The 26,641-nt window shown below is 41.6% G+C and overlaps 1 protein-coding gene across 1 annotated transcript; it reads right to left on the bottom strand.

Moving 5' to 3' along the window:
* Positions 1 to 2,794: 2,794 nt before the first annotated feature.
* Positions 2,795 to 26,351, bottom strand: CRYM (crystallin mu). The gene is made up of 8 exons (XM_027527444.1): positions 26,095 to 26,351; positions 25,448 to 25,601; positions 23,480 to 23,542; positions 16,998 to 17,099; positions 9,785 to 9,968; positions 6,299 to 6,420; positions 5,524 to 5,608; positions 2,795 to 3,150 (listed from the first exon to the last, which is right to left on the bottom strand). The coding sequence occupies exons 1-8, from the start codon at positions 26,262 to 26,264 to the stop codon at positions 3,086 to 3,088; spliced, it is 945 nt and encodes a 314-aa protein (XP_027383245.1). The 5' UTR covers positions 26,265 to 26,351; the 3' UTR covers positions 2,795 to 3,085.
* Positions 26,352 to 26,641: the final 290 nt, after the last annotated feature.

Below are 26,641 nucleotides of genomic sequence, written 5' to 3'. Positions count from 1 at the left end.
AGGAAATAGAAAGGGGAAAAATGAGAAAAGATAGGCCAGCAAAAATGTTACTGGAATTCAGCATTATAGGATTTAGTCTTGCTTCATGGGATTTGATTGTTTCTAATTGGAATTTTTCCATGTTGCCCTACTGGAGAGGTCACAATTTGCTCAGAAGTATGGGAAGGGGATGTTTGCCCAGCAGGACTGGAAGCTCTCACCAGGACAATTCCATTGGAGTTTATGTGAATTCTGTGAATTTGAAGAACATGTAGATTTTAAAACCTCACATAAAACTTCAAATTGCTGAATTAAAAAAAGGAAGGTGCAAACATAATCCTTTTATGTAATAACAGTGAATAACATAAAATAGTGAGGCTAGCATGCGTTGTTAGGTATTTTTCCCCCAAATGGTTGCCTTATATTTTTATTAAAGTATTCCAGCTTATAGACTCCATAGGTTCATCTACCTTTCTATGAGTAATTCCTGTTCCACTTAAAGGGTAAATTCTATATCAGTGATTATTGCAAATTTGGTTTAAAGTGTATGAACCAAACAGAATTAACTTTGGCTCTTATATATGAGGGCTTCCCTGGTGGCTCAGACAGTAAAGAATCTGCCTGCAATGCAGGAGACCTGAGCTCAATCCCTGGGCTGGGAAGATTCCCTGGAGAAGGGAATGGCAACCTACTCCAGTATTCTTGCCTAGGAAACCCCATGGAGAGAGGAGCCTGGTGGGCCACTGTCCATGGGGTTGCAAAGAGTTGGACATGACTTAGTGACTAAACAAAACCAACAACTTAACATATGAAGGTGCAAAGGAGGCAAATTAAAGAGTTCTAGCTCCTGGGAATTCTCCTCTGCCCACTTCCATAGCAGAGAAGCTAGGTTCTGCTCTACCACAATGTAAGGTGTTTTAGGACAGGGAATTTTCTCTGTCTTATATTCACTGATATTCACCAAGTGCCAATGCGTCACACAGCAGATAATCAATAAACATTAAACAACTGGATGTGATGCCTAGGCTGGAGGCAGGATGCAGATTACTCTGGTCTGTTGACTCCTAGGATTTTTGTCGACCTCAGTGGTTCACAAAGCAAGCATTTGAGGAGGATGGGCAATGTGAAATGGAAAAGAATAACCTTGAAAGGCAAAAAACTTCTTATTGCACAAGCTATTCTAGATCCATTTCCTGCCCTAACTCTAAATAGCTGGAGAGAGTTATCTGTGCTCTTTGGGGTGAGGACTATTTCTTTTCTGTCAGCAGCCTAGCATGAATTATTGTAGGGACTCTTACAAATGAAAGAAGAAATCTATGAATAAATTAAGGTGCTTTTGGTAATCTCGTTATCACACACCCTCTTTACATATTCCTTAGAGTTGTGACCATTAAGATCCCCCCAAAGATTCCATAGTCACTTGAGGTGTGCAGAGTAGATCATGTGGGTATTTTGTTTTACTGCAAAGGCTAGACAACCTGGCTGACACGCCAAACTTTTGGCTAAGTTGCATAGAGCATGAAGAGGACCTGCCAGGAGGAATTTGGGTAAGAAAACAAAGCAAAATAATATGCTTTTCTTTCTGCTGACTTAGCACCAGCCTAGGCAAGCCTTGGAGAGGGAGAATTTGAATGGGTCTTTGGCAGGACATGGACAACAAGGCTCTGTTAGTGTTTCAGGGGACCTGAGAAAAGCACCCCTGCACCTCAGCTTCCCCATCTGTAAGCTGAAGAGGCTGGACTTGATGATTCTTAACAGCCTTCTCGGCACTGACACTGCAGTGGATATCTATAAATTTTGCCTCCCCAGTATACAGCCTTCCCTCTTTTTGGTAAGAGACTCCTTTCCTTTTGTTAGCTTATGTGGTCAGATGGGCTGATTGTACTGCTGAATTCAAGGTGGGGGCATGTGACCCAGGCCTGGATAATAGGGGAAGCGGATCCCCCAGGTGATGACAGTCACCTGGGTCTGACCTGGCCAGAGCACTTCATTTCCTTTAGCCACTGTGTTATGCATATGGGCATAGGCCCTAGATGCTCCAGTGTGTCTCCATTCTGAGACTTCCAACTGGTAAGGAAAAGAATGTCTATTTTTGCTAGGATTGCTGAAGATGACAGGCTGTTGGTACCTATCCTGCCACTATCAGGGGAGAGCTTACTTGATAATGGAGCCAACACTGAAGAAAACAGAGCCAAGGAACAGAGGAGCAAGACTGGGTCCTGATCCCGATAACAACTGGAACCCCTGGATACAGCTATAGCTGAAATCAGTTACCTGAATACTTAATTACAAGAGCCAATAAATTCTATCCCTCACTCATTCATTCAATTTAAGGTAGTTTGAGTTGTGTTCTCTATCGATTGTGACCAAAGGAGTTCTGAGCAATAGAGAAAGCTCTGTGTTGCTTGAAATCTCAATAAGAAGCCAGAAGCAAAAGACTACATGATATATGATTCCATGTATACGAAAGTTCAGAAAAGGCAAATCCATAGAAACAGAAAGTAGATTAGTAGATTGCTAGAAGCTGAGACGAATGGGAAGTGACTGCTAATGGGTACTGAGTTTCTTTTTGGAATGATGAAAATGTTCTGAAATTAGACGGTGGTGATGGTTGTATGACCCTGTGAATATACTAATAACACTGAATTACATCCACCACTTCAAAATGTAGACTTATGGTATGTAAACTGTATCTCAATTAATAAAATAGAAAAAAATTAACTACGGCCATTGGAGAGCCTTCAGGGAGTGAACATGAGCACTTGATCCCCTCACTTTCCTTGCTGTGAAGGATAGAAGTTACCAAAACAAGAACTGCAGAATTGGAAAAAGCTTTATTTCAGGGAATTACAAAAGGTAGTGAAATACAGGGCAAAGGGAGCACTAGTATAATCTGGCATGACACAGGATGGCCACTTGGTTTTGTTTTCTAACTACAAACACAAAAGAGGATCTCATTATTTAAGGTAAGACACAGTATGCATAAAACTACAGATCACTGGGCTAGAACCCTTCTTTTAATCTAGAGATTATGAAACGATTGTGAGACAACTAGTGTTAACACCCTTTGAGCTGTAGCATCCACTTGACACAAAGTTCCTTTGTTTTATTTACCAGATGACCAGGAATCATATACTAGTTTGGCTGCAACCATGTCTTCCACCGCCATTCCTGGAATGGACAGAAATTTGGTTTAACTTTTGTCAGAACAACTTTTCCCCAAACAGCCCAGGTCCCAGAACCAACAGTTCCCTAATACAGTGCCCATCAGGGTAACAAGGACTAAGCACCCAGAGGTGAGTTCAGGCTTGAAGAGTCTGTGAAGGGTAAAACAAGGCAAGCAATGCTCACCAAAGTTCAGGGGGTCAGAAAACTTTCTGTAAACAGCCAGATAATAAATACGTAAGGCTTTGCATGCCAGTTACTTGCAGTTACTCACCTCGGCTGTAGTACACATGTGACTTTAGACATCAGGTAAACAGATGAGCCTGACTGTGCTCCAAGAAAACTTTCTTTATGGACACTAGTTTGAATTTCTTATAATTTTTATGTGTCATGAAATATTCCTTTCCCCCCCAGTCATTTGAAAATGTAGACACCATTTCATTGTGGGCTGTAGGAAAACAGATGGTAGGTTGGGTTTGGCGCATGCTCTGTCGTTTGTTGGACCTTTGGTCCAGTCCAAACCCTAAGTCCTTCAGCAATTCCCCCTTTATCTTAGAGTTTTGGGCAAATATCCTTAACCTTGAATGGGAATATGTTCTTAAAGGCACGGGCTGGCTTTTATTTTTGTAACTACCACTGTACACAGTATGGAGCTTGATACATAGTAGGTATTTAATACGCATCTGCTAGATGAAGGGATGTGCCAGTAAACCAACCCCCAAAAGTGAGAAAGTAAAAATTGCTCAGGACTGTAGATCAGGTTTCCAGTGCTGTGTCTCCTGAAGGGGGCCAGCTGACCTCTGATCTGCTAAGGAACAATGAAACTCTTTCATACTCAACTAGATCAGTGTGATGTCTCTGAACCAGGCTCTAGATAAAGCTTATACTGTGTTTGCCTGTCTTTCTATGCATGAAAAATTAAAAATATATTTAACAGATGGTAAGGCATAGATATATTTTGACTGGCATGGGTGCTGGGTGGGCAGAGTACTCTTAATACACTGTCAAGCGTTAACACTTTGGGTGCTTGATCATTAAAATATATGTAACGTCTGGCTTGGAAGGAAAGTTATGACCAACCTAGATAGCATATTCAAAAGCAGAGACATTACTTTGCCAACAAAGGTCCATCTAGTCAAGGCTGTGGTTTTTCCTGTGGTCATGTATGGATGTGAGAGTTGGACTGTGAAGAAGGCTGAGCACCGAAGAATTGATGCTTTTGAACTGTGGTGTTAGAGAAGACTCTTGAGAGTCTCTTGGACTGCAAGGAGATACAACCAGTCCATTCTGAAGGAGATCAGCCCTGGGATTTCTTTGGAAGGAATGACGCTAAAGCTGAAACTCCAGTACTTTGGCTACTTCATGCAAAGAGTTGACTCATTGGAAAAGACTCTGATGCTGGGAGGGATTGGGGGCAGGAGGAGAAGGGAACGACAGAGGATGAGATGGCTGGATGGCATCACTGACTCAATGGACGTGAGTCTGGGTGAACTCTGGGAGTTGGTGATGGACAGGGAGGCCTGGCGTGCTGCGATTCATGGGGTCGCAAAGAGTCGGACACAACTGAGTGACTGAACTGAACTGAACTGAAGGTCTGGCAAGGTTGAGGGGCTCGGGCAGCAACTATTTACCAACCATTTTGAGAGTACTTCAATATTTTAGATGTAGGAGCTGAATATTAGCTCTGTTACCATATGTGTTCATTTCCTTAAAATGGGAGAGCTGGGCTGAGAGGCAAACCAGCTGAAGAAGGGAGTCCCTTCTCTGATGGGCTTCTGCCTGTGCTAACTCAAGATGGTTATGGTGCTCCCCATTGAAGACCTTCTTAAATCAGCAAGCAGAAAGTTAGGGAAGGAGGGGGAAAAAAGGTCAGGCTGTACTTCCTGTCTGGGTTGCCCTCATGATGGGTCTCCCTGTTATTTATCTTAAGCTCCCTGTTTTTAAACACCTTTTTCTCCTGCCCCTCCACCTTTGAAGTTTTTCTCCTGCCCCTCCACCTTCCTCTGAGTTTCATTTCTATCAAAGTCTAAATGTTTTAATGCTGATGCTTGTTATGGGCAAATCATTTTATACACACATACCACTTAATTCTCACAAAAACTCTAGGTAACAGGTGGTGAGAAAACTGACTCAAAGAGGTGAGATCACTTGCCCAAGGATGCATGTCTAAGGAATAGCACAGAGGGGAATCCAACCCAGGACTGCCCAGTTCCAGAGTTCACGGGCTTCACCACTATGCCAAGACGTAAATAATTGACCTAAGTGATAGACTGCACAATGATTTAGTTACGGAGCCTGCTGACTCATTCCTCTTCCCACCAATGGGTAAACCTACCTGTGTTCTGGTTAAGTTTGTGCCCTGGGAGCAATGACTCTTACCCAGAGACTTGAACACGGTAGTTTTCTCACAGTGGGCTGGTTTCACTCCCTTCACCACTTCTCCCAGCTCAGCGAAGATCTCGGCCTGTCAAATGAACACACGTTGACCCAGGTCATGGAGCTAATATGGCTCAGGACCAGCTTCTGAAGCCAGGACAGGGTGTCCCTGACCTGGATAAGGGAAAACTTGATAAAATGACCTTCTATAAACTTAATGATGTCAGGGAGGAAGACTCTCCCTTAAATCTTTTCTGGGGATGAGAAGTGGGTTCATCTGCTTTTGTGATACCATGACTGCAGAAATACAAATCTGCAGCCAGGGGAATGTCCTGCCAGGACACTGTATCAGTGAAGAAACAGGCCTGTTCTTATCTGAACACTCATTTTGGCAGCCCCCTTCTTACTGCTATGCCCTGGTTATGAAAAAAAGGTCCGAAAGCAGTCAACACTAGTCCTGATTTGTTGGCCATACTGGGAAAGTTTTCAGAGGCTCCTATCTTCCAATCCTACTGCTTTACAGGACAGCCCAATCCAATGGAAAAGGCCATCAAGCTGATCTCTTAAGGCAAAGCGAACAGGAAAACACATGTCACCACATAATTGCCACGTTATTTTAGAAGGGAATTAGAAAGGATGGAAAGATATTTTAGAGTTGTCACCCTACAAAGAGGTGGGAGTTACGGAGATCTGGAGCAGGCCAGAGAGAAGGGGGTATTAATGAAACCCCGGGATCCAGGTGAGGACAGTCAGACATAAGCAACAGAAGGAGGCTCACCCCTGACAAGAGGACATCTCCAGACTCTTTCAGGGCGGCCTCCTGGGAATCCACATACAGCACAGCCTGTTTCATGAGCTCGTCATCCAGCTCTCTCCAGTCCGGTCTGCTGGCGCCGATGGCTAAATGACAGCAAAAGAGACCCTGAGCCTTGAAATAGTCACAGGGGATACTGCAGCCTCCAAAGAATGAAAGGGGAGGGGAAAAGGAAGTGACAGAGGACACGTGGGAATGACTGTGGAATGCCTCATTTCCCCAGGCCAACTCCCTCCCAAACAACAAGACTGAGTTCACTAATAAGAATGACACTTGGCATTTTCTCCTTTCCATTTCATGTCCATTCTCATTAATAAAAAAGTATTTTGAGGCAACTTAGCATTCATGTACTGTGTGCCTACTATTGCTGGGATGTTTCACACATACTATTTAAAGTCCTCACAAGTACATTCATTTTTGATTCCCATTTAAAAGGTACTCAAACTGAGGCTCAAAGAAGAGGTATGTGCCAAGGTTATATATACAATAAGTGCATCTATGACTCTAAAAGAGCACATGCCTTTCATGCTTCTTCTGCTTATCAGGAGCAGCGACTTCCTTACACAAACCCTAAAGCAGAGACATCACTTGGAGCTTATTAATACCCCACACTCCTCTATCTTCTGTCTGTCTGCTTGCTCTTCAATCATTCCCATTCCTCGTTCCCAACCACTTTTATCACCTCATGAGAAAAAAAGCCCAGTGTCAGGGTCACAGAGAAGCCCCAGTAAACAGGAAACTGGTTGCACCCCAGCACCAAGGTTTCACATCCTCTGCAGAGCCCAGAACCATAATGATGAATCCAAGGAATCATGCCTCCTGGCACTGGGACATAGGATAATGCTGAGACTGAATCAAATGCTTGCAGGACCAGGAAGGTAATGAAAATGAGCAGCACTGGTTAGAAGAACTGGATTAGAAATGGTGGAGAACTCAGCACAGAGAAGAAAGCAGGCCCTTCTAAAGGAGCACTAACTATTCTGCTCAAGCAGAACCATTGCCATGTAAGAACGCAGGGCCACTCTTAGATAGCCCTTCCCCTGCCCCCCTGCTCCTTTTGTAAAAAGAGAAGCAGGAAATCTATTTGCATGTGTTATTTCTTGGTTTTCAGAACACTTAACACTCTATGGCCTAAACAAAACACATCTGCTGGCTGGATCCAGCCATGGCAGCCAGTCTTTGGAAACGGCTATAAAGCTTTATACAAATATAAGGCAGCATTTGTAAGCCTTCTCTCACTGCCATCCAGTTTTCTCTACTTGTTCCCTCTCCTGTTGTTCCCCCACACTCTAATTGTCAAAGACAGTGATGCAAAATGTCCATCTTGAAGGTTGTTTGTGTGAGGAGTTCTATAGAACAGAAGCACCAACTAATGAAGCTTGTAAATAAATCATAAGCTGGTGGGAAAAACCCTAGCCTCTCAAGCCACCTCTTCTGATTGCACTTGTTCCCCCTAATTTGGAGCATGGTGAATTCTCAAAGGGTTGCATAAGGCCACTCAAGCCAATGGAGGTGGTCCAGGAAGCAAAGGGAGGGGCCTGACTCAGGCTGGGCTTTGGCCTTCCTTCAGTGGGGTTACACTGGGTGAGGGTCAGAGACTGGCTGGTGGGATGCTGAGAAAGAATGAGGGGTATGCAGGGACGGGTGGAATTGGGCCTAACTCTCAGCCAAGTTGTAAAGTAAGTAAAATCTGTTGTTGGTGTTTCCCTGTCAATTCTACTTGTAACATACTTTTCTTAAGTATATTTACTGCCTCTAAACACACAAACCAATTTTGTCTTTAGATCAGGGAAAGATACCAGACTCCTCAACTCAAAATCAAGTTAGCTCTTCCTAGTGAGACATTCGAAGTGTGAGAGGTATACAACATGAGGGAGATTCTCTGTTGCTATCTTTGAAGGTAGAGTGTCCACATGAAAAGAAATGTGGACAGCCAACTGGAGCTGAGAGCAGCCCCAAGGAAACTTGCATCCTTGTCCTACAACACAAAGAACTGCCACAACCATGTGAGCTGGGAAGAAGACTCCAAGCTCTAGATGAGATTGCAGCCTGGAAAACACCTTGCTTTCATCCTGCATGAGCAGAGGACTTAGCTAACCCATGTCTAGACTCCTAACCACAGAAACGAAGATAGCAAATATGTTCTACTTTAAGCTGGAAAAAAAAAATCAACTCAGTCTTATTGAAGATTCAGCTCTTGTCCATTTTACCCAGAACTGACTTCTCTTGAAGTTCCAAGTCCTTCTAGAAATGCTCTTACTGTTCGAGTCTGGCTTTATGAACAATAAGACCTTTCCCCTGGATTCACATTCATAATATTGGTCCCATACAAGCTGAAACCTTCAATTTTCTATGGCCCATTCTTCAATCATACATGTTTTGTTTCCTTCATAGAGCTTAACCTTTAGCTGGAACTATCTAGCTCATCTATTTGTTTATTGTCTACCTCCCTTCTCTAGAATGTAAAAGCAGGAAAGCAGTGACCTTGATGGCTGGTTTACTTTGGCTTCCCCAGCATGTAAAACAGTGCCTGCACCATGGTAGGGATTCAATACACATTTGTGAAAGAACAAATAATCATGATCCTTGGCCCTTGCACATGTGTGCAGAGATCTTAGAGTTCACCCTATGTGCCTGTCACTAAAACATGGGGTACTGGCACCGTGTTTAAATTCTCTAGCCTTCAATTGCTTGCTAATCAGACTTCAGTTTTCTTACTAAAAGATAACATAGAGCATCATTCAAGATATTAGGCTTTGAGGGTATATTGCCTCAGTTCAAATCCCAGCTTTGCCTCTAAAAACCTTTGACTTTGGGCAAGTTACTTAATCTTTCCATGCCTTGGTTTACCTACTATACAGGGGTCATGACAACAATCGTTCCTACTTCATAAGGTTGTTTTCAAGATTCAGTGATATAGTACATAACAAAGAATTTAGAACAGCACCTGCTGGAGAAAGTATTTAATATAGACCAGATCTTGCTATAACCCCCAGGGTCATCTAAGGATCTTCAGGAGCCCAAGGAACTCTTATGTTTAAAGTCCCAATTATCCTACCCCACATATGAAAAAGCATTCACATAAATGCATTTAGTCACATAAAACGTATTTTGTGCTGTAATTAAAAAAAATTAATTCCAAAGTGTTGGTAAGAACAAGTGAGTCATTTGGCTTTTGTAATTAAATTTCATGACATTTAAGAACTGAGTTATAATTGATCATTTGCCATATTATACTTTATAAAATTTTAATTAAATTTATTAGTTTTGAGTTTGTGATTTTTGTTTCATACTTTGGAGTGCATACTGTTTCTTTAAGGTTCAAATGTTTCTGAGGCCAGTAAAAAGCTCAGGCATTCTACATGAGTAAAACAACTCTGCAGATGCAGCCCCTTGGTCCAGTCAAGGGAGAGTCTGGCCACCCAGTGTTCATGGAGCCACTCTGCTTACCATTGATGTGAGCCCCAGGCTTCACCCATTCACCAAACAAAATGGGCTCTGTTGCCATGGTGACTGTGATGATCACATCTGCCCCCGTCACAGCCTCCTGGACCGATGAACAGATCCGCACTTCTCCTGGCACCGTGTTCACAAACTTCTCTGCATTTTCTTTGGTGCGGTTCCATATTCTCACCTTCATTCAGGGGAATAAAAGGGACATTGGTGCTGTGATTATTTAGCTGTTTACATTTCATCAAACCTAGGAGTTACAAAGAAAAGTTGAACTACTCTAGGGTTAAGGCTGCAGTTATTTAAATCATTCCTTACGGTGAATGAACATTTGTCTAGGCCAGATTTGAAAATGACCTTTCTCTACTCCATTTCCATGTCAGGAAGTGGGGAGGTTTTTCAATTCTAGCTTGAGACACGCGGCCTCAGTAGTGTAATAGCTATTATATAGCTTAGTGATTAGCAGAGCAAATTCTGGAGCTAGACAGGTTTAGAATCAAACTTTGCTCTGTCACTTACTGTTTCTGAAGCTATCTAACCTCATTCAGCCTAAGTTTACATGTATGTAAATGCAAATCATAACTGACAAGGTCAGCATCAAACTCACAGTTCATGTTTGGGACTCTGTAAGGGAGTCATAACAGGTGTGAGATTAACAAACAGGATGTGCAGTGCTGTGCATGGGACAGCTTGATCTCTGAAGGATATTTAAGGAATTAAAAATTGGAAGGATTTCAGGAGAAAATTGGGACTTACCTGGTGGCTCAAATGGTAAAGAATCTGCCTGCAATGCAGGAGACCCAGGTTTGATCCCTGGGTTTGGAAGACCCCCCGGAGAAGGGAATGACTACTCTCTCTAGTATTCTTGTCTGGAGAAATTCATGGACAGAGGAGCCTTGTGGGCTAGAGTCCATGGGGTTACAAAGAGTTGGGCATGACTGAGCAACTAACACTTACTTACAGGAGTAAATGGTGCAACAGAGGAGAAGTCAAGAATAGTAGCTACAATTAGATTCCTGGGAAGTGCTTGCAGGGAGAGGGTGGTCACTGGCATCACCAGGAAGTGGGGACTTGCTAGCTTGTTTAATATATTTTAATGTCTGTGGTGGCAGTTGTCAGCCTTCAGTTGAAAATAAGGCCCAAAGAAGCCCTCATAAGGAAATATAATGAGTATAGAAATAAATGTTATATGTGAATAAGTTCATTAATTAAGGTGAAAACAGTATAATAAGCCCAGTTATAAGAAAATGGTTAACCACACTACCATTCTTGATAGAAAAGTATGAAATACTATAGTAATATGAGGTAAGCTGGAAAACTGATGTTACAACATTTGGTGAAAACTATTAAAACTATGATTAAAAGATTAATGATTAAAACTATATTATAAGAAGTTAATATTCAAAAAATACAAAGAACTTATAAAACTTAATATAAAAATAAACAACCTTATTTAAAAATGGGCAAAGGTTCTCAATAAATATTTTTCCAAAGAAACTATTAAGTCCACCATTCACATCACTATTAAATTAGAAATCAACTACAAGGAAAAATTGAAAAAAACACAAACAAGTGGTAGCTAAACAATATGTTACTAAACAACCAATGTATCACTGAAGAAATCAAAGGGGAAGGAAAAAAGCACCTAGAGATAAATAAAAAATGAAAACATGATGATCCAAACCCTCTGGGATTCAGCAAAGGCAATTCCAAGAGGGAAATTTATAGCAATACAAGTTTACTTCAGAAAACAAGAAAAATATCAAATAAATAACCTAACCTTATACCTAAAGCAACTAGAGAAAGAGGAACAAACAAAACCCAACGTTAGTAGAAGGAAATAAGTTGCAAAGATCAGAACTTAAATAGAGACAAAGAAAACAATGGGAAATATCAATGAAACTAAAAGCTGGTTTTTTGGAAAGATAAACAAAATTGAGAAAGCTTTAGCCAGACTCATTAAGAAAAAGAAGACTCAAAGTAATAAAATTAGAAATGAAAAAGAAGTCACAACTGACACCACATAAATACAAAAGATCATGAGAGTACTACAAGCAACTATATGTTAATAAAATGGACAACCTATGAGAAGAGGACAAATCTCCCAAACTGAATCAAAGAAGTAGAAAATATGAACAGATCAATCGCAAGCAATGAAACTGAAACCATGAGTAAAAAACTCCCAACAAACAAAAGTCCATAACCAGACAACTTTATGGGTGAATTTCATCAAACATTTAGAGAAAAGCTAACATGATCCCTCTGAAACTATTCCAAAAATTGCAGAGGAAAGAACACTCCCAAACTCGTTCTATGAGGCTGTCATCACCTAATTCCAAAACCAGACAAAGATGCCACAAAACAAGAAATTATAGGCCAATATCACTGATGACCATACATGCAAAAGTACTCAACAAACTACTAGCAAACTGAGCCCAATGATATATTAAAAGATCATACACCGTGATCGAGCAGGACTGATCCCTGGGATGCAAGAAGTTTTCAACATTTGCAAATCAGTCAGTGTGATACACCACATTAACAAACTGAAGAGTGAAAACCATATGATCATCTTAGTAGATGCAGGAAAAGCTTTTAACAAAATTCAATACCCATTTATGATAAAAACTCTCCAAAAGTGAGCATAGAGAGAGCATACCTCAACCTAATACAGGACATATATGACAAACCCACAGATAACCCAGTGTTGAAAAGCTGAAAGCAATATCTTCTAAGATCAAGAAGACAAGGATGTTTACTCTCACTACTTTTATTCAACGTAGTTTTGGAAGTCCTAGCCATGGCAATCAGAGAAGAAAGAGAAGTAAAAGGAATCCAAATAGGAAAAGAAGAGATAAAACTGTCACTGTTTGCAGATGATACAGAAAATCCTAAAGATGCTACAAGAAAACTATTAGAGCTCATCAATGAATTCAGTAAATTGCAGGATACAAAATTAACACACAGGAATCTATTGCATTTCTATGGGCTAACAACAAAACATCAGAAAGAGAAATTATGGCAAAAATCCCATTTACCATCACATCAAAGGGAATAGAATATGTAGGAATAAACCTACCATAAGAGGCAAATACCTGTACTCTAAAAACTACAAGGTGCTGATGAAATAAATCAAAGATGACACAAAGAGATGGAAAGATATACCATGTTCTAGGATTAGAAGAATCAATATTGTTAAAATAACTATACTACCCAAGGTAATTTACAAATTACTCATGGCATTTTTCATAGAACTAGAACAAAAAATTTAAAAATTTGTATAGAAACACCAAAGACCCTGAATATCCAAAGCAATCTTGAGAAAGAAAAATGGTGCTCAAGGAGTTAGTGTCACTGACTTTTGACTATACTACAGAACTACAGTAATCAAAACAGTAATGGTACTGGCTTAAAAACAGACATATAGATCAATGGAACAAGATAGACAGCCCAGAGATAAACGCATCCATCTATAATTGCTCTCTAGTGCAGGAGGTAAGATGATGCAATGGAGAAAAGACAGTGTCTTCAATAAGTGGTGCTGGGAAAACTGGACAGCTACATTTTAAAAATTAAATTAGAACACTTTCTAACATCACACACAAAAATAAACTAAAAATGAATTAAAACCTAAATGTAAGCTTAGACACTATAAAACTCTTAGAGGAAAACATTGGCAGGACACTCTTTGACATAAATCACAACAATAACTTTTTGGGTCTACTTCCTAGAGTAATGGAATTGAAAACAAAAATAAACAAATATGACCTAATTAAACTTAAAAGCTTTAGTACGGCAAAACAAACCATAACAAAATGAAAAGATAACCCAAAGAATGGGTGAAAATATTTCCAAATGAAGTGACCAACAAGGGATTAATCTCCAAAATATTCAAACAGCTCATGCAGCTCAATTGAAAGAGAACCCTATTAAAAAATGGGTGGAAGGTCTAAATAGACATTTCTTCAAAGAAGACATACAAATGGCCAAAAAGCATATGAAAAGATGCTCGACATCACTCATTGTTAGAGAAATGCAAATCAAAACTACAACAAGGTATCACTTCACACTAGTCAAAATGGCCATAATCAAAAAGTCCACAAACAACAAATGCTGGAGGAGTGTGTGCAGAAAATGGAACCCTCCCACACAGTGGGAATGTAAACTGGTGAAGTCACTATAGAAAACAGTATGGAAGTTCCTTAAAAAAGTAAAAATAGAGCTACCATATGATCCAGGAATCCCACTCCTGGGCATATATCCAGAGAACACCATAAATTGAAAAGATAGACACACCCCAATGTTCACTATAGCACTATTTATAATAGCCAAGACATGGAAGCAACCTAAATGTCTATAGACAGATGAATGAATATAGAAGATGTGGTACATACATAAAATGGAATATTACTCAGCCATAAAAGGAATGAAATAATGCCATCTGCAGCAACATGGATGACCTATAGATTACCATACTAAGTGAAGTAAATCAGAGAAAGACAAATATCATATGATACCACTTATATGTGGAATCTAAAAAAATGATACAAATGAGCTTATTTCAGAAACAGACTCAAAGACTTCAAAAACAAATTTATAGTTACCATAGGGCAAAGGCTGAGGGTGAGGGATAAATTTGGAGGTTGGAATTAGCATATACACACTACTATATATAAAGCAGATAATCAATGATGACCAACTATATTACATGGGAAACTTTACTCAATATTCTGTAATAATTTGTATGTGAAAAGAATCTGAAAAACAATATATATATATATAAATAAAAATCATGTTTCTGTATACTTAAAACTAACACAACATTGTGACTCAACTATACTCCAATAAGCAGCTCATATAGCTCAATATTAGGAAAACAAACAGCCCAATCAAAAAACGGACAGAAGACCTAAAGACACTTCTCCAAAGAAGACATACAGATGGCAAAGACAAAAGATGCTCAACATCACTAACTTTTAGAGAAATGCAAATCAAAACTACAATTAGGTATCACCTCATACCAGTCAAAATGGCCATCAACAAAAAATCTAAAATAATAAATGCTAGAGAGGATGTGCAGGAAAGGGAACCCTCCTACACTGCTGGTGGGAATGCAAACTGAAACAGCCATTATGGAGAGTCCTTTAAAATCTAGGAAAAAAACTAGCATATGATCCAGCAACCCCACTACTGGGCATACACCTTGAGAAAAAAATAATCAAAAAGACACCTGTAGCCCAGTGTTCATAGCAGCACTGTTTACAATACCCAGGACCTGGAAGCAACCTAGATGTTCATCAATTGATGAATGGATAAAGAAGATGTGGTACATATATACAATGGAATATTACTCAGCCATAAAAATGAATAAATTTGAATCAGGTCAGTTCTAGTGAGGTGGATGAACCTAAATCCTGTTATAAAGAGTGAAGCATGTCAGAAAGAGAAAAACAAATATAGTATGTTAACACATATATATGGAATCTAGAAAAATGATGCTAATGAAACTATTTTCAGGGAAGGAACAGAGATGTAGATATAGAGCATGGACTTGTGGACACTGTGTGGGAGGGAGAGAGTGGCATGAGTTGAGAAAGTAGCACCAACATACATACAATATCAGGTGTAAGAAGAGTAGCTGGTGAGAGGTTGTTGGGTAGCAGAGGGAGCCCAGTCTGGCTCTCTGTGATGACCTGGAGGGATGGGATGGGGGCAGGGGAGGGAGGCTAGGGAGAGAGGGGATGTATGTATAATTTACACTGTTGTATGGCAGAAGCCAACATGAGATTGTAAACATTTTTTTTTAATTTGAATAAAAGAGAACAAAAAACTACCATATGATCCAGTAATTCCAGTTCTGGGTATTTCTCTGAAGGAAACAAAACAGTAAGGCAAAAAGCAGTAGGTACTCCCATATTCACTGCAGCATTATTTACAATAACCAGGATATGGAAACAACCTGTGTCCATCAGTGAATAAACGGATAAAGCAACTGTCATGTACACACACACACGAAATACTGTTCATCCATAAAAATAATGAAATTTTGTTAGCTGAGACAAAAATGTGTGGATCTTGAGGGTTTTTATGCTACACAAAATAAGTCAGACAGAGAAAGGCAAATAGTATATGATCTCACTTACATGTGTAATCAAAAAAACCTCAAATGAATGAACAAAGAAAATAACTGAGAAACTGATATATATACACAGAGAACAAATGAAAGAAACTCCTTATGGTGATCGCCGGAAGGGTGAGGGAGGAGCTGGGGATGAGTGAAATAGATGCAGGGGATTAAGAAGTACACATTTCTAGTTATAAAATAATAAGTCATGGGGATACAATGTACAGCATAGAGAATACAGTCAATAATGCTATAATAACTTTGTATGGTGACAAAGGGTAACCAGATTTATCATGGTGACCATTTTGAAATGCCTATAAATATCCAATCACCATGATGTACACCTGAAACTCATATGATATTGTATGTCAATTATACCCTGGTGAAAAGCATAAAAAATCATAAAACTGTGTTATGAAAAGCAGATGAGAGAAGACTAGAAACGTTAACTACTTGACTTTGAAAACAGATAAAAGGGGATTTTTATTTTTTTTTCTTCCTTATATTTTCATTTCTCAAAGCAGAGGTACTGGTTCTATCATAAAAAATCACACCTTAAATCTGCCCCACGCCTCTCACACACATAGAAAAAAAATCAAATATAAGCAGTATCAAGTGTATCAAAAATAACAGGAAGCGTGAGCCAGGCAGAATGGGAAAAAGTGCACTGATGTCTAGGCTTTGAAGGGGCATGCTGTGGCCTCCTGCTCTCCAGACCTCATTGTCAGTTCCTGGATTCCTAACCCTTGAATACTTTAGGACCCCAGATTCTGCTAAGAGAAGCAACAGAAAGGGGCCGAAAGAAAACTGCATGTATGCCCTGGATATAATACAATCCTTTAAGTAACTGCATAGGCTCTGTGTGCCTAGGTGTACTCCACAAACTGAGAAACTGGAAGAAGTGACTCAGGCCTTCCTCCCAACTCTTCATCTCCAATGGGACTTTCACACAAGTCATTAAAAGAATGGTCTAGATGGTTGTACTCCCAACCTGACAATTTCAGCATAACTTACATTTTAACAAAGGAGTACAGAGAGATGTCACTGCTGCTTCCTCCCCACATCCCCCACCTCCCTCCCTGGACTTACCTCCTTAAAGAAGAACTGTTCTGTGAAGACCTCATAATGGCTGTAAGCCTGGACCCCAGCTCCAAGGATACACAACACTTCACTGTTGGGAGGTTTCAAAAACTATTTGAGAGAAAGGAGATAGAAAAGATCAAGAGAGACTCTTGAAGTCAGGAGAGGATCAAGTACAGTTTGAGAATCAGGGGACCTTTATTCAAAACCTCTCAGGAAATCAAGGAGATGTCATTTTGTATTTCTATTTCCACTCTGTATGTTGTGGGAGGGAGAGAAAAGCCTTAACTGGGTACATAATATATACCAATGCTTAACCTTCACGATCTCTTTTAGTCCAAACAATTGACCCCATGCGCTAGATGCTCCCAGTTACCCTCTTCTTACAGATAAAGAAATTGAGGTCCAAAGAAGTTATGTAACTTGCTTAGAGCCCTGTAATTATTAAATGGCACAATAGGGCTCCAAAACCTCATCTTTCATTCTCCAATGCCCACATGCTTTCTCCTGTGCTACCCCATCTCAGGGACATGATATACCAACCTACTTCTCAGAGCTGTGAGTTGCTTTTGGAATCCATGAATCCTTGTGAACCTAGGTTCTCAAGCTGTATTTTCTGTGCCTACTCTCTGTTGATCCTGTCTCAGCCTCTGTCTTCCTTTAAAGAGGAATGTAGAGATGGCATTTGTGGGACCTCCTCAGGGTATATGTGCGTCTTTATTTGGGGATGAAGTTGTATGATCAGCTCTCCAGTAAAGTCTTTCTGACCTCTCTGATAGAATTTACCACTTCATAGCACTTGTTTGTTTACAAATTTATTTTCCTGTACTTGTATGTGAGTTCCATTAAAACAGAGACAGTCTTATTTGCACAGAATTGGCACGTATTTACTCTTACCTATGAGAAATACAGCAGGGTTTCTTGACCTCAGCACTACTGATATTTGGGCTGGATAATTCTTTGTTGGCAGGCTTTGGGTAGTTGGCAGGTGAGAGGGCCGTACTGTGCACTGAAGGATGCTTGGCAGCATCCCTGGCCTCCGTCCATTAGCACCCCCTATGCCCTCAGTGGAGAGTGAAAAAGTTGGCTTAAAGCTCAACATTCAGAAAACAAAGATCATGGCATCTGGTCCCATCACTTCATGGGAAATAGATGGGGAAACAGTGGAACAGTGTCAGACTTTATTTTTGGGGGCTCCAAAATCACTGCAGATGGTGATTTACAGCCATGAAATTAAAAGACGCTTACTCCTTGGAAGGAAAATTATGACCAACCTAGATAGCATATTCAAAAGCAGGGACATTACTTTGCCAACAAAGGTCCATCTAGTCAAGGCTATGGTTTTTCCTGTGGTCATGTATGGATGTGAGAGTTGGACTGTGAAGAAGGCTGAGCGCCGAAGAATTGATGCTTTTGAACTGTGGTGTTGGAGAAGACTCTTGAGAGTCCCTTGGACTGCAAGGAGATCCAACCAGTCCATTCTGAAAGAGACCAGCCCTCGGATTTCTTTGGAAGGAATGATGCTAAAGCTGAAACTCCAGTACTTTGGCCACCTCATGCGAAGAGTTGACTCATTGGAAAAGACTCTGATGCTGGGAGGGATTGGGGGCAGGAGGAGAAGGGGATGACAGAGGATGAGATGGCTGGATGGCATCACTGACTCGATGGACATGAGTCTGAGTGAACTCCAGGAGTTGGTGATGGACAGGGAGGCGTGCTGCGATTCATGGGGTCGTAAAGAGTGGGACACGACTGAGCAACTGAAATGAATGAATGAAATGAATGCCCTCAACTGTGACAACCAAAAATGTCTTCAAACATTGCTAACTGTCTCTGGGGCAGTTGGTCTCTGGAAACAGTTGGTCTTAACTGTGTCCAGTTAAGAACTACTGGCATTGAGAAAGGACATCACTTGCTCTCAAACCATCGTGTTAAATAAGACTATCTTCTGTCTTTTCTCTATTTCATTTAATAAAAGTTGATCTTGATTTGCTCTGTATCAATAATTGCCATTATTGAGATTCTGGAGTGCAACCTTAAAAACAAAAATGTTTTTAATCATTAATCACTAGCTAAAAGGAGTCTCAAATATTAGCAGATGATTAGAGATTCTCTCTCCTGTAGCTGCACAGGAGAGATACCATTTTCTGCCATCAACTATAGTTCAAAGAAACTTGATTTGAAAAGGTTTCCAAATGACAATAACTTATGTTCCCACTCAGTAAGGAGAATTAGGTAATTTTTCTTTAACTAAATAATTTTTTTTTCTGTTCTCAGTTAATATAAATCTATTCTTGGAAGTACATTTGGGCTTCAGAAATTGTTGCAGTTTCCTGTAAAAGTAACCTTTAACCTCTGAGAGTAAATCTGTAATTCTGCTTGCTTGTCCTGCTTGACACATTGCTGCCCTGATAATAATGTTATAACTGACATCTCTTTTCCTAAATGGTATAACATTTATGATATTTATTAAATCATAATAGGATTGGTGCCACTTCATTCTTTTCCTAGAGCATACAGATAATTAAAAACATATATATGAATCTGCTACATTTCTTAAAGAGTGTGAAAGACTATGTTTCATTTGCATTCACTAAGGCCTCGCGTGGTCTGGCCCTCTGGTCAGCCCAGCTTCCCCCCTCTGGACATACTCTCTGCACCTCTGGTCTTTCAGGCAAGAAGCCTCCTTGCTGCTCCCCAAGCACACACGCCTTTATCAACCACAGGGCTTTGCTCTCCACAGGTTCTTTCCTTTGCCTGGAGTACTTTCCCTTCTGCTCCTCACAAGTAAATCCTATTATTATTCTAATGCAAGTTCAGCTATTTTGGATCTCGGTTCCAAATCGAAAAAGGAGTACGTCAAGGCTGTGTATTGTCACCCTGCTTATTTAACTTATATGCAGAGTGAAATGCTGGGCTGGATGAAGCACAAGCTGGAATCAAGATTGCCAGGAGAAATATCAACAACCTCAGATATGCAGATGACCCCACCCTTATGGCAGAAAGTGAAGAAGAACTAAAAAGCCTCTTGATGAAGGAGTGAAAAAGCTGGCTTAAAACTCAACATTCAGAAAACTAAGATCACGGCATCTGGGCCCATCACTTGATGGCGAATAGATGGGGAAACAATGGAAACAGGGACAGACTTTATTTTCTTGGGTGCCAAAATCACTGCAGATGGTGACTGCAGCCATGAAATTAAAATGACGCTTGCTCTTTGGAAGAAAAGCTATGACCAACCTAGACAGTATATTAAAAAGCAGAGACATTACCTTGCCAACAAAGGTCCGTCTGGTCAAGGCTATGGTTTTTCCAGTGGTCATGTATGGATGTGAGAATTGGACTATAAAGAAAACTGAGAGCCGAAGAATTGATGCTTTTGAACTGTGGTGTTGGAGAAGACTCTTGAGAGTCCCTTGGACTGCAAGGAGATCCAACTAGTCCATCGTAAAGGAAATCGGTCCTGAATGTTCATTGGAAGGACTGATGTTGAAGCTGAAGCTCCAATACTTTGGCCACCTGATGTGAAGAACTGACTCATTTGAAAAGACCCTGATGCTGGGAAAGATTTAAGGCAGGAGGAGAAAGGGACAACAGAGGATGAGATGGTTGGATGGCCTCACCGACTCAATGGACATGAGTTTGAGTAGGCTCCAGGAGTTGGTGATGGACAGGGAAGCCTGGTGTGCTGCAGTCCATGGGGTTGCAAAGAGTCAGACACGACTGAGCAACTGAACTAAACTGAAGTGAAGCTCAGCTAACCCTCACAAAAGAAATGTAAGTCTCTCAGTTGTGTCTGACTCTGTGACCTCATGGACCATACAGTCCATGGAATTCTCCAGGCAAGAATACTGGAGTGGGTAACTGTCCCTTTCTTGAGGGAATCTTCCCAATCCAGGGATAGAACCCAAGTCTCCCGCATTGCAGGCAGATTCTTCACCAGCTGAGCCACAAGGGAAGCCCATAAGCCTTGGCAAATCCCACAGCCTGGAGCAAGACACTCCCCCCACCCCACTTTTTGTTTTGCTCCCCTTTCATCCAATGTATCTGTCAGGACTGTAGTTTTCACGTTAACTGGTGCAATCTTTAGATTAATATCTATCTCCCCAAATGTACTCTGTGCTCCATGACTGCAGGTTCTGTATTTGGTTTTAGTCACCATTCTATGTCCCATGCTGAGCACAGGACCTGGTGCCTGGTGGGCACTTAAGTATTTGCTGAATAATTGCATGTCAAGAATAAACCCTGATACGCATTGTCACCCTGAGAAAGCATGCCAGAGTCCCCAACTCAGGGTATGTGCAACCCAGACACAAAGTTACAGTGTCCATCAAACCCAAGAACTTCCTAATACTTGTCCTTCTCCCGAAAGCCCTAAATAAAATAGAAGTGATGGGAAAGAAAACATTCTACTCCTATAGCACAAAAAGTAAAATAAGTCCTTGCTCCTTATTGAAATAGCTCAACCGAGTCCCTAGGAAAAAAGTGGGGTAGTTTAAGCCTAAGCTCTGAAGCATCAACTCAATGATTCTTAACATTTCTTGGAGTGCATATTTTTATCCATTCAAAAAGCACAGTGTAACTGAGAGCTGGGTCTAGAAGAATTAACCTGGTTGATCATCAGAATTAACTAGAAAGCATAAAAAACGAAAACACTTTGGCCTTCCATTCAGAGATTTCAATTCAATTTTTTGAATTAAAAAAAAAAAATTTCCAGAGGCTGCTGCTGCATAGCCTGGGCTGGAAACTATTTGCCTGGGACAAGAAGACCTATAGCTACCTGTGCTGTCTGACTTCAGGAAATCTTAGTCTCCATTTCTTTCTGCACAAAATGAGGCCAGTAATTCTTGCTCTGCCTTTCTCACACAAACCCAAAAATAAGTTGAGACAATGGGTTGAAAATTATTTTGGAAAAAATCAAAGTCCTTTTCAAATATAGGGCAATATTGTTAGAGTCCCTCTAAGTTACCAGGGAACATACCTCAGAGACCCTTGATTACTTTAATCTGAGTTGGGTCTGGATATAATTAAACAAACAAACAAAAAACAGTTCCTCAAGGTGCGTACTGTAGTCTAATCCCTTGCTACTTAATTACCAGATTTAGCCCCACATTCTTCCCTTATCATCATGTGTTTGCTGCTGCTACTGCTAAGTCATTTCAGTCATGTCCGACTCTGTGTGACCCCGTAGACGGCAGCCACCAGGCTCCCCCGTCCCTGGGATTCTCCAGGCAAGAACACTGGAGTGGGTTGCCATTTCCTTCTCCAATGCATGAAAGTGAAAAGTGAAAGTGAAGTTGCTCAGTCGTGTCCAACTCTTTGAGACCCCATGGACTGCAGCCTTCCAGGCTCCTCCATCCATGGGGTTTTCCAGGCAAGAGTACTGGAGTGGGGTGCTATTGCCTTCTCCATCATCATGTGTTTAGAAGACCTTAAAACACTCACAATCTGAACATCTGGTCTTTGGTGCTCCAACCCTCCACTGGCCCCTCGTTTCCTTTCTGCCTAGGCCTCATAAGTCAGCACTCCCAGATCTTTAATGTGAAAGATTCCATACCTCTTCTTTTTCACCCTAACCTCTAAAAATACTGTTCTTCTTGTAGGATGCCCTTGCACTGCTTAGAAACATTATCACCTGCATCACTTGCTATTCCTTCTGCTCCTACCCTCCTCCTGTTTCAGTCACTCACTTTTTTTTCAGTCTTTACTCAAATGTCACCTCAGTGAGGTCTTTCCTTGATAATTTTAAATGTCACTGCTTCCCAATACCCTCGATTCTGCTTTATTTTCATCCTTCTAACTGGTGGTGTGGGTGGTGGTTTAGGAGCAAACCCTAGCCTATTATTAAACTCAAAAAGGGTTTGTTGTTGGTTACTTTTTTTTTTTTTTTTTTTAGCAAATCATACTACGAATTTCACTTTTTATTTTATTGTCTCACCAGCCCTGTGCATGTCACCCTCTGTTTTGTTCACTACCACATCTCTGACATTTAGAACAGTGCCTGACACATGATAGGATCTGAACGAATACATTTTTCTGGCTCGGATATGTTTTCCCCTGTGCTTTTTGTGCAGTCCTGACTCTGGCCTATGGGGCAACCACACTGATTTGCCAGGAACAGTGTGGATCAGGGGCAGGAAAGCAGTCTGGGAGTCAAGAGGTTAAGGTTTAAATTCCTGCTCTGCCACTTATTAGCTGTGTGATCCTGATCAACTTGCAAAACCTCTGTGAGTCATATTTCCTATACTTGGCAAAAGGAGATAATCATCAAGGCTGGTGTGATGATCGGAAAGAGCACATGTAAGGTACCCAGAATCTTGGGCTCATTACGGTAGCCAATCATTTAGTGAATCACTGTGCTCATCTGATATCCTACATTTGGCATATGATATTTCATCTATGCCCATAGAAAATAAAAATGTTCCTCACTTCTACTTAGACCTTCAAATTTGAGATACTCAATTCCACCCACCAGCTTGCACTAATCTCACCTTGGTGGCAATGGCAGACACTGCAGCTGTTCTCTTTGCAGTTATGACATTTCCATCCATGACCTTGGAGGAAAGGAGAGACAGTGAGCAAGGGGCACCTGGATTCACCACTTAAGCAGAGAGAAGATGCTCTAAAAGAGTTGGCCCTAGAAGCATTGTGTGTGTGTATGTGTGTGGGGGGGTTCAGTTGTGTCTGACTCCTTGCGACCCCGTGGACTATAGCCCACTAGACTCCTCTGTCTATGGGATTTTCCAGGCAGGAATATTGGCTGGAGTAGGCTGCCATTTCCTACTCTGGGGAATCTTCCTGATCCAGGGATCAAACCTGTGTCTCTTGCATCTCTATGTCTCTTGCATTGGCAGGTGGATCTTTAACCACTAGTACAGGGGAAGCACCAGAAAGCATCATAATAGTCTGCAAGGAGAGTGTTTTGCCTGGAACCAATTCCTCCACTTATAAGAAATGTAACTTTGAACAAATATCTTAATCTCTAAGCACTTTGTTTTTCCTACCTGTACAAACAAAGATAATGGCAACCATTCAGAGGGTTTTTGTGAGGTTTAAAAGCATTGGCAAAAATGAAAACATTTAACATGTTGCCAGCCCTCAAGAAATGCCCATTTTGCTTTATTTGCCTCAGGATTCTCAAAGTAAGTCACCTGACACCTGTGCAAGGGCCCTGAAACTACCTCAGTGGCTCTCAACTCCTCTTGCACACATGGGTAGGTTTGTGAAGATACTGATGCTCAGATATATCCTTAGGCTAACTGAATCTGGATCACTAGGGAGAGGACCCAGACGACATTGTTTTTAAAATCTCCCCAGGTGGTTCTGAATTATACCTGGCTAGTAATAACCACCATCCTTTGCTCTGCTGGCCTCTGTTTATATTATTCATCTCAATTGATCCTCATCAAGTAGTAGCAGTATTCTCATTTTATGGACAAGGAAGTGAACTGCTTGGCTATCAGTCAGATTCAGGAAGAATTTCAGGCCCTGTCATTTAGTTCCAAAGCCTGAGGTGGTACCAATTTCCTGGGTAAGCACTGTTGGTAAGTAGTATGGATGTCATTTCCATTGGGTGAGCAGAAGTTGTCAAGAACTAAATACTCTTTTCAGAGGAGTAATACATAGCCAGCTTCCTTGGGGAGCCTGAAATTCTGAGAAAATTTAGAGGAAAGTTGTCAGAATTGAATGAGATCAATTTCTCCTGACTGGCACATAATAAGTGCCCAGTAAGTGGCAATTCAAAAGGCAGAGGAGCATAGTCTACTATGCTAAGACAGTATAGGCCCTGGGCTCACACAGAGTAGGTATGAAGTCCATCAGTGTCCCTGTTAGCTATGTAAACTTGGCAATGCTTGGCATAGTTGCTCTTTGACTCAATTTTCTCATCTACAAAATGGGGTAATAAAATTACCTCACAGAGTGGTTTTAAGAATTAAAAGCATTAATACATATGAAGTATTTAGAACAGTGTCTGACATACACAAAGTAATTCACAAATACAGACCACTACTATTTTTTTGATATTATCATTAAATGTTAAAACAGGTCACTGTGTATACCCCTTAGAAAAAACTCCCAGGTATTAGAGAGCGCCCCTAATCTGTAACTCATGTAACTTCATGTTACAGATTCCTGTTAAAAGTTTCCTTAGCTACTGGATTTGTGCAAGCTGTATATTTGTAGTAACTGGTAATAGGACAAGATCACTGCAAGAATGACGAGATCATTACTTCCGCAAGTTCACACACTGGAAGCAGCAGTGGTCTCTGATGCTGGGTTACATCCTCAGGCAGTCCTAGAAACAGATACACAGTCACAGGTAACCTGCACAGTCACTGGCATCCAGTCATTCAGAGAGGGGCATATGTGGTCACATTCAATACGCCCCCTTGCCTAAATTCTGAGCTAGCTTTGTGCACAAGGGCCCCCGCTAAACCCCTGGGCAGGGAGATGCTCACCGCCAGAAGGGAGCCATTGCTCGGCTGGAAGAGTAGCACGGTAGCCTGATGGGAGGGGACAGTGGAGGTGGCGCTGTGGTCCTCGTAGAAGGTGACCAGCTTGGTGGTCAGGGCGTCCTCTGCTGCACTGTAGGCAGGCATGACCCCCAGGAACCTAGAAGAAGAGAGGGAGCAACTTCAACCCCTTCCTGTCGATGCTGAGACATCCTGTCAAGTCCCTATGTCCCTTTCTTTCTCTTTCCCCACTCACTGCCCTACTGGCCTTCTCCCTCCTTTGTCCCCATCCCTCTGCCGTTGCCTTTAGCAGTGTGCAGAGTACGTTCGAGTCTGCCTCTGGATGAGAAAAACCACCCCAGTTCTGCCACTTACTAGCTGCCATAACCTTGGGTCATTCGCTTCACCTCTTGAGTCTTCGGTTTTCCCATCAGCAAATAGCTGCATCAATAGCCACGTTCATATGGAGTGTGTTGAATGAAACCAGATAACAGCTTTAAAGCGCCCACAGTGGGTTGCTCAAATTAGGTGAAAGGTGTTATTAGTAGGGATTAGGGAAGCCCTCCTTTCTTTTCTCCTGCTGCTTCCCTTCTCACCCCTCCCCTTCCTCCTTTCCAGTTTCTCCAGCCCCGGACCCGGCCTTCCTCACTTACCCCCTGTGCTTGGCGACTGGCACCACGGTGCGCACAGGCTGCACGACTCCTCCGTCGGGGCCGCTGGAGAAGTTGGCCAGAGCGGTCTCCAGAGGCGCGATGAGCAGGCTGGAGCTGCGGAGGTGGTCCTGTACATCAGCCGCACTCAGGAACACCGGCCTCGAGCTCATGTCGCCGCCGGACTTCTAACCTCAGAGCGCTCACGGCGATCCGCGTTTCTAGTGCTGTGCTCTAAATGAGAGCCGGGGAAAGCTGGGAGCGCTGCCGCCTACAGGTCACCGCCCAGCTCGGAGGGCGGAGCAAAGCCGTTTTCCTCCCACCCCCATCTGCAGGATTTCGAGAGTTGGGTCCGCTCCAGTCGCGGTTTCCCCTAGGTTGGAGTTGAGGCAGCGGGCGGGCTGGGAGTTGGTATCCTTGGGTCCACTTTCTCAATTCCTGTAGTTAGCTGTGGTCACATTCCTTGCAAAACGTGTTAGTTTGGCTCCCCACTTATTTCTTAAATTATTGCCTACATCTTAGGAGGTCTTGGATGTAAGGCGATAGAAAG

The sequence above is a fragment of the Bos indicus x Bos taurus genome, chromosome 25 (genome assembly GCF_003369695.1).
Source record: "Bos indicus x Bos taurus breed Angus x Brahman F1 hybrid chromosome 25, Bos_hybrid_MaternalHap_v2.0, whole genome shotgun sequence".
Classification (NCBI taxonomy): Eukaryota; Metazoa; Chordata; class Mammalia; order Artiodactyla; family Bovidae; genus Bos; species Bos indicus x Bos taurus.
This window is presented reverse-complemented; position numbering and strand designations above follow the sequence as displayed.

Coding starts and splice junctions, on each gene's coding strand:
- CRYM (XM_027527444.1), bottom strand. CDS start 26,264: ATGAGCTCGAGGCCGGTGTTCCTGAGTGCGGCTGATGTACAGGACCAC. Junction 25,602..26,094: donor CCAGTCGCCAAGCACAGGGG/GTAAGTGAGGAA, acceptor CTCTTCTTCTAG/GTTCCTGGGGGTCATGCCTG. Junction 5,609..6,298: donor GAGATGTCCTCTTGTCAGGG/GTGAGCCTCCTT, acceptor TTCATTTGACAG/GCCGAGATCTTCGCTGAGCT.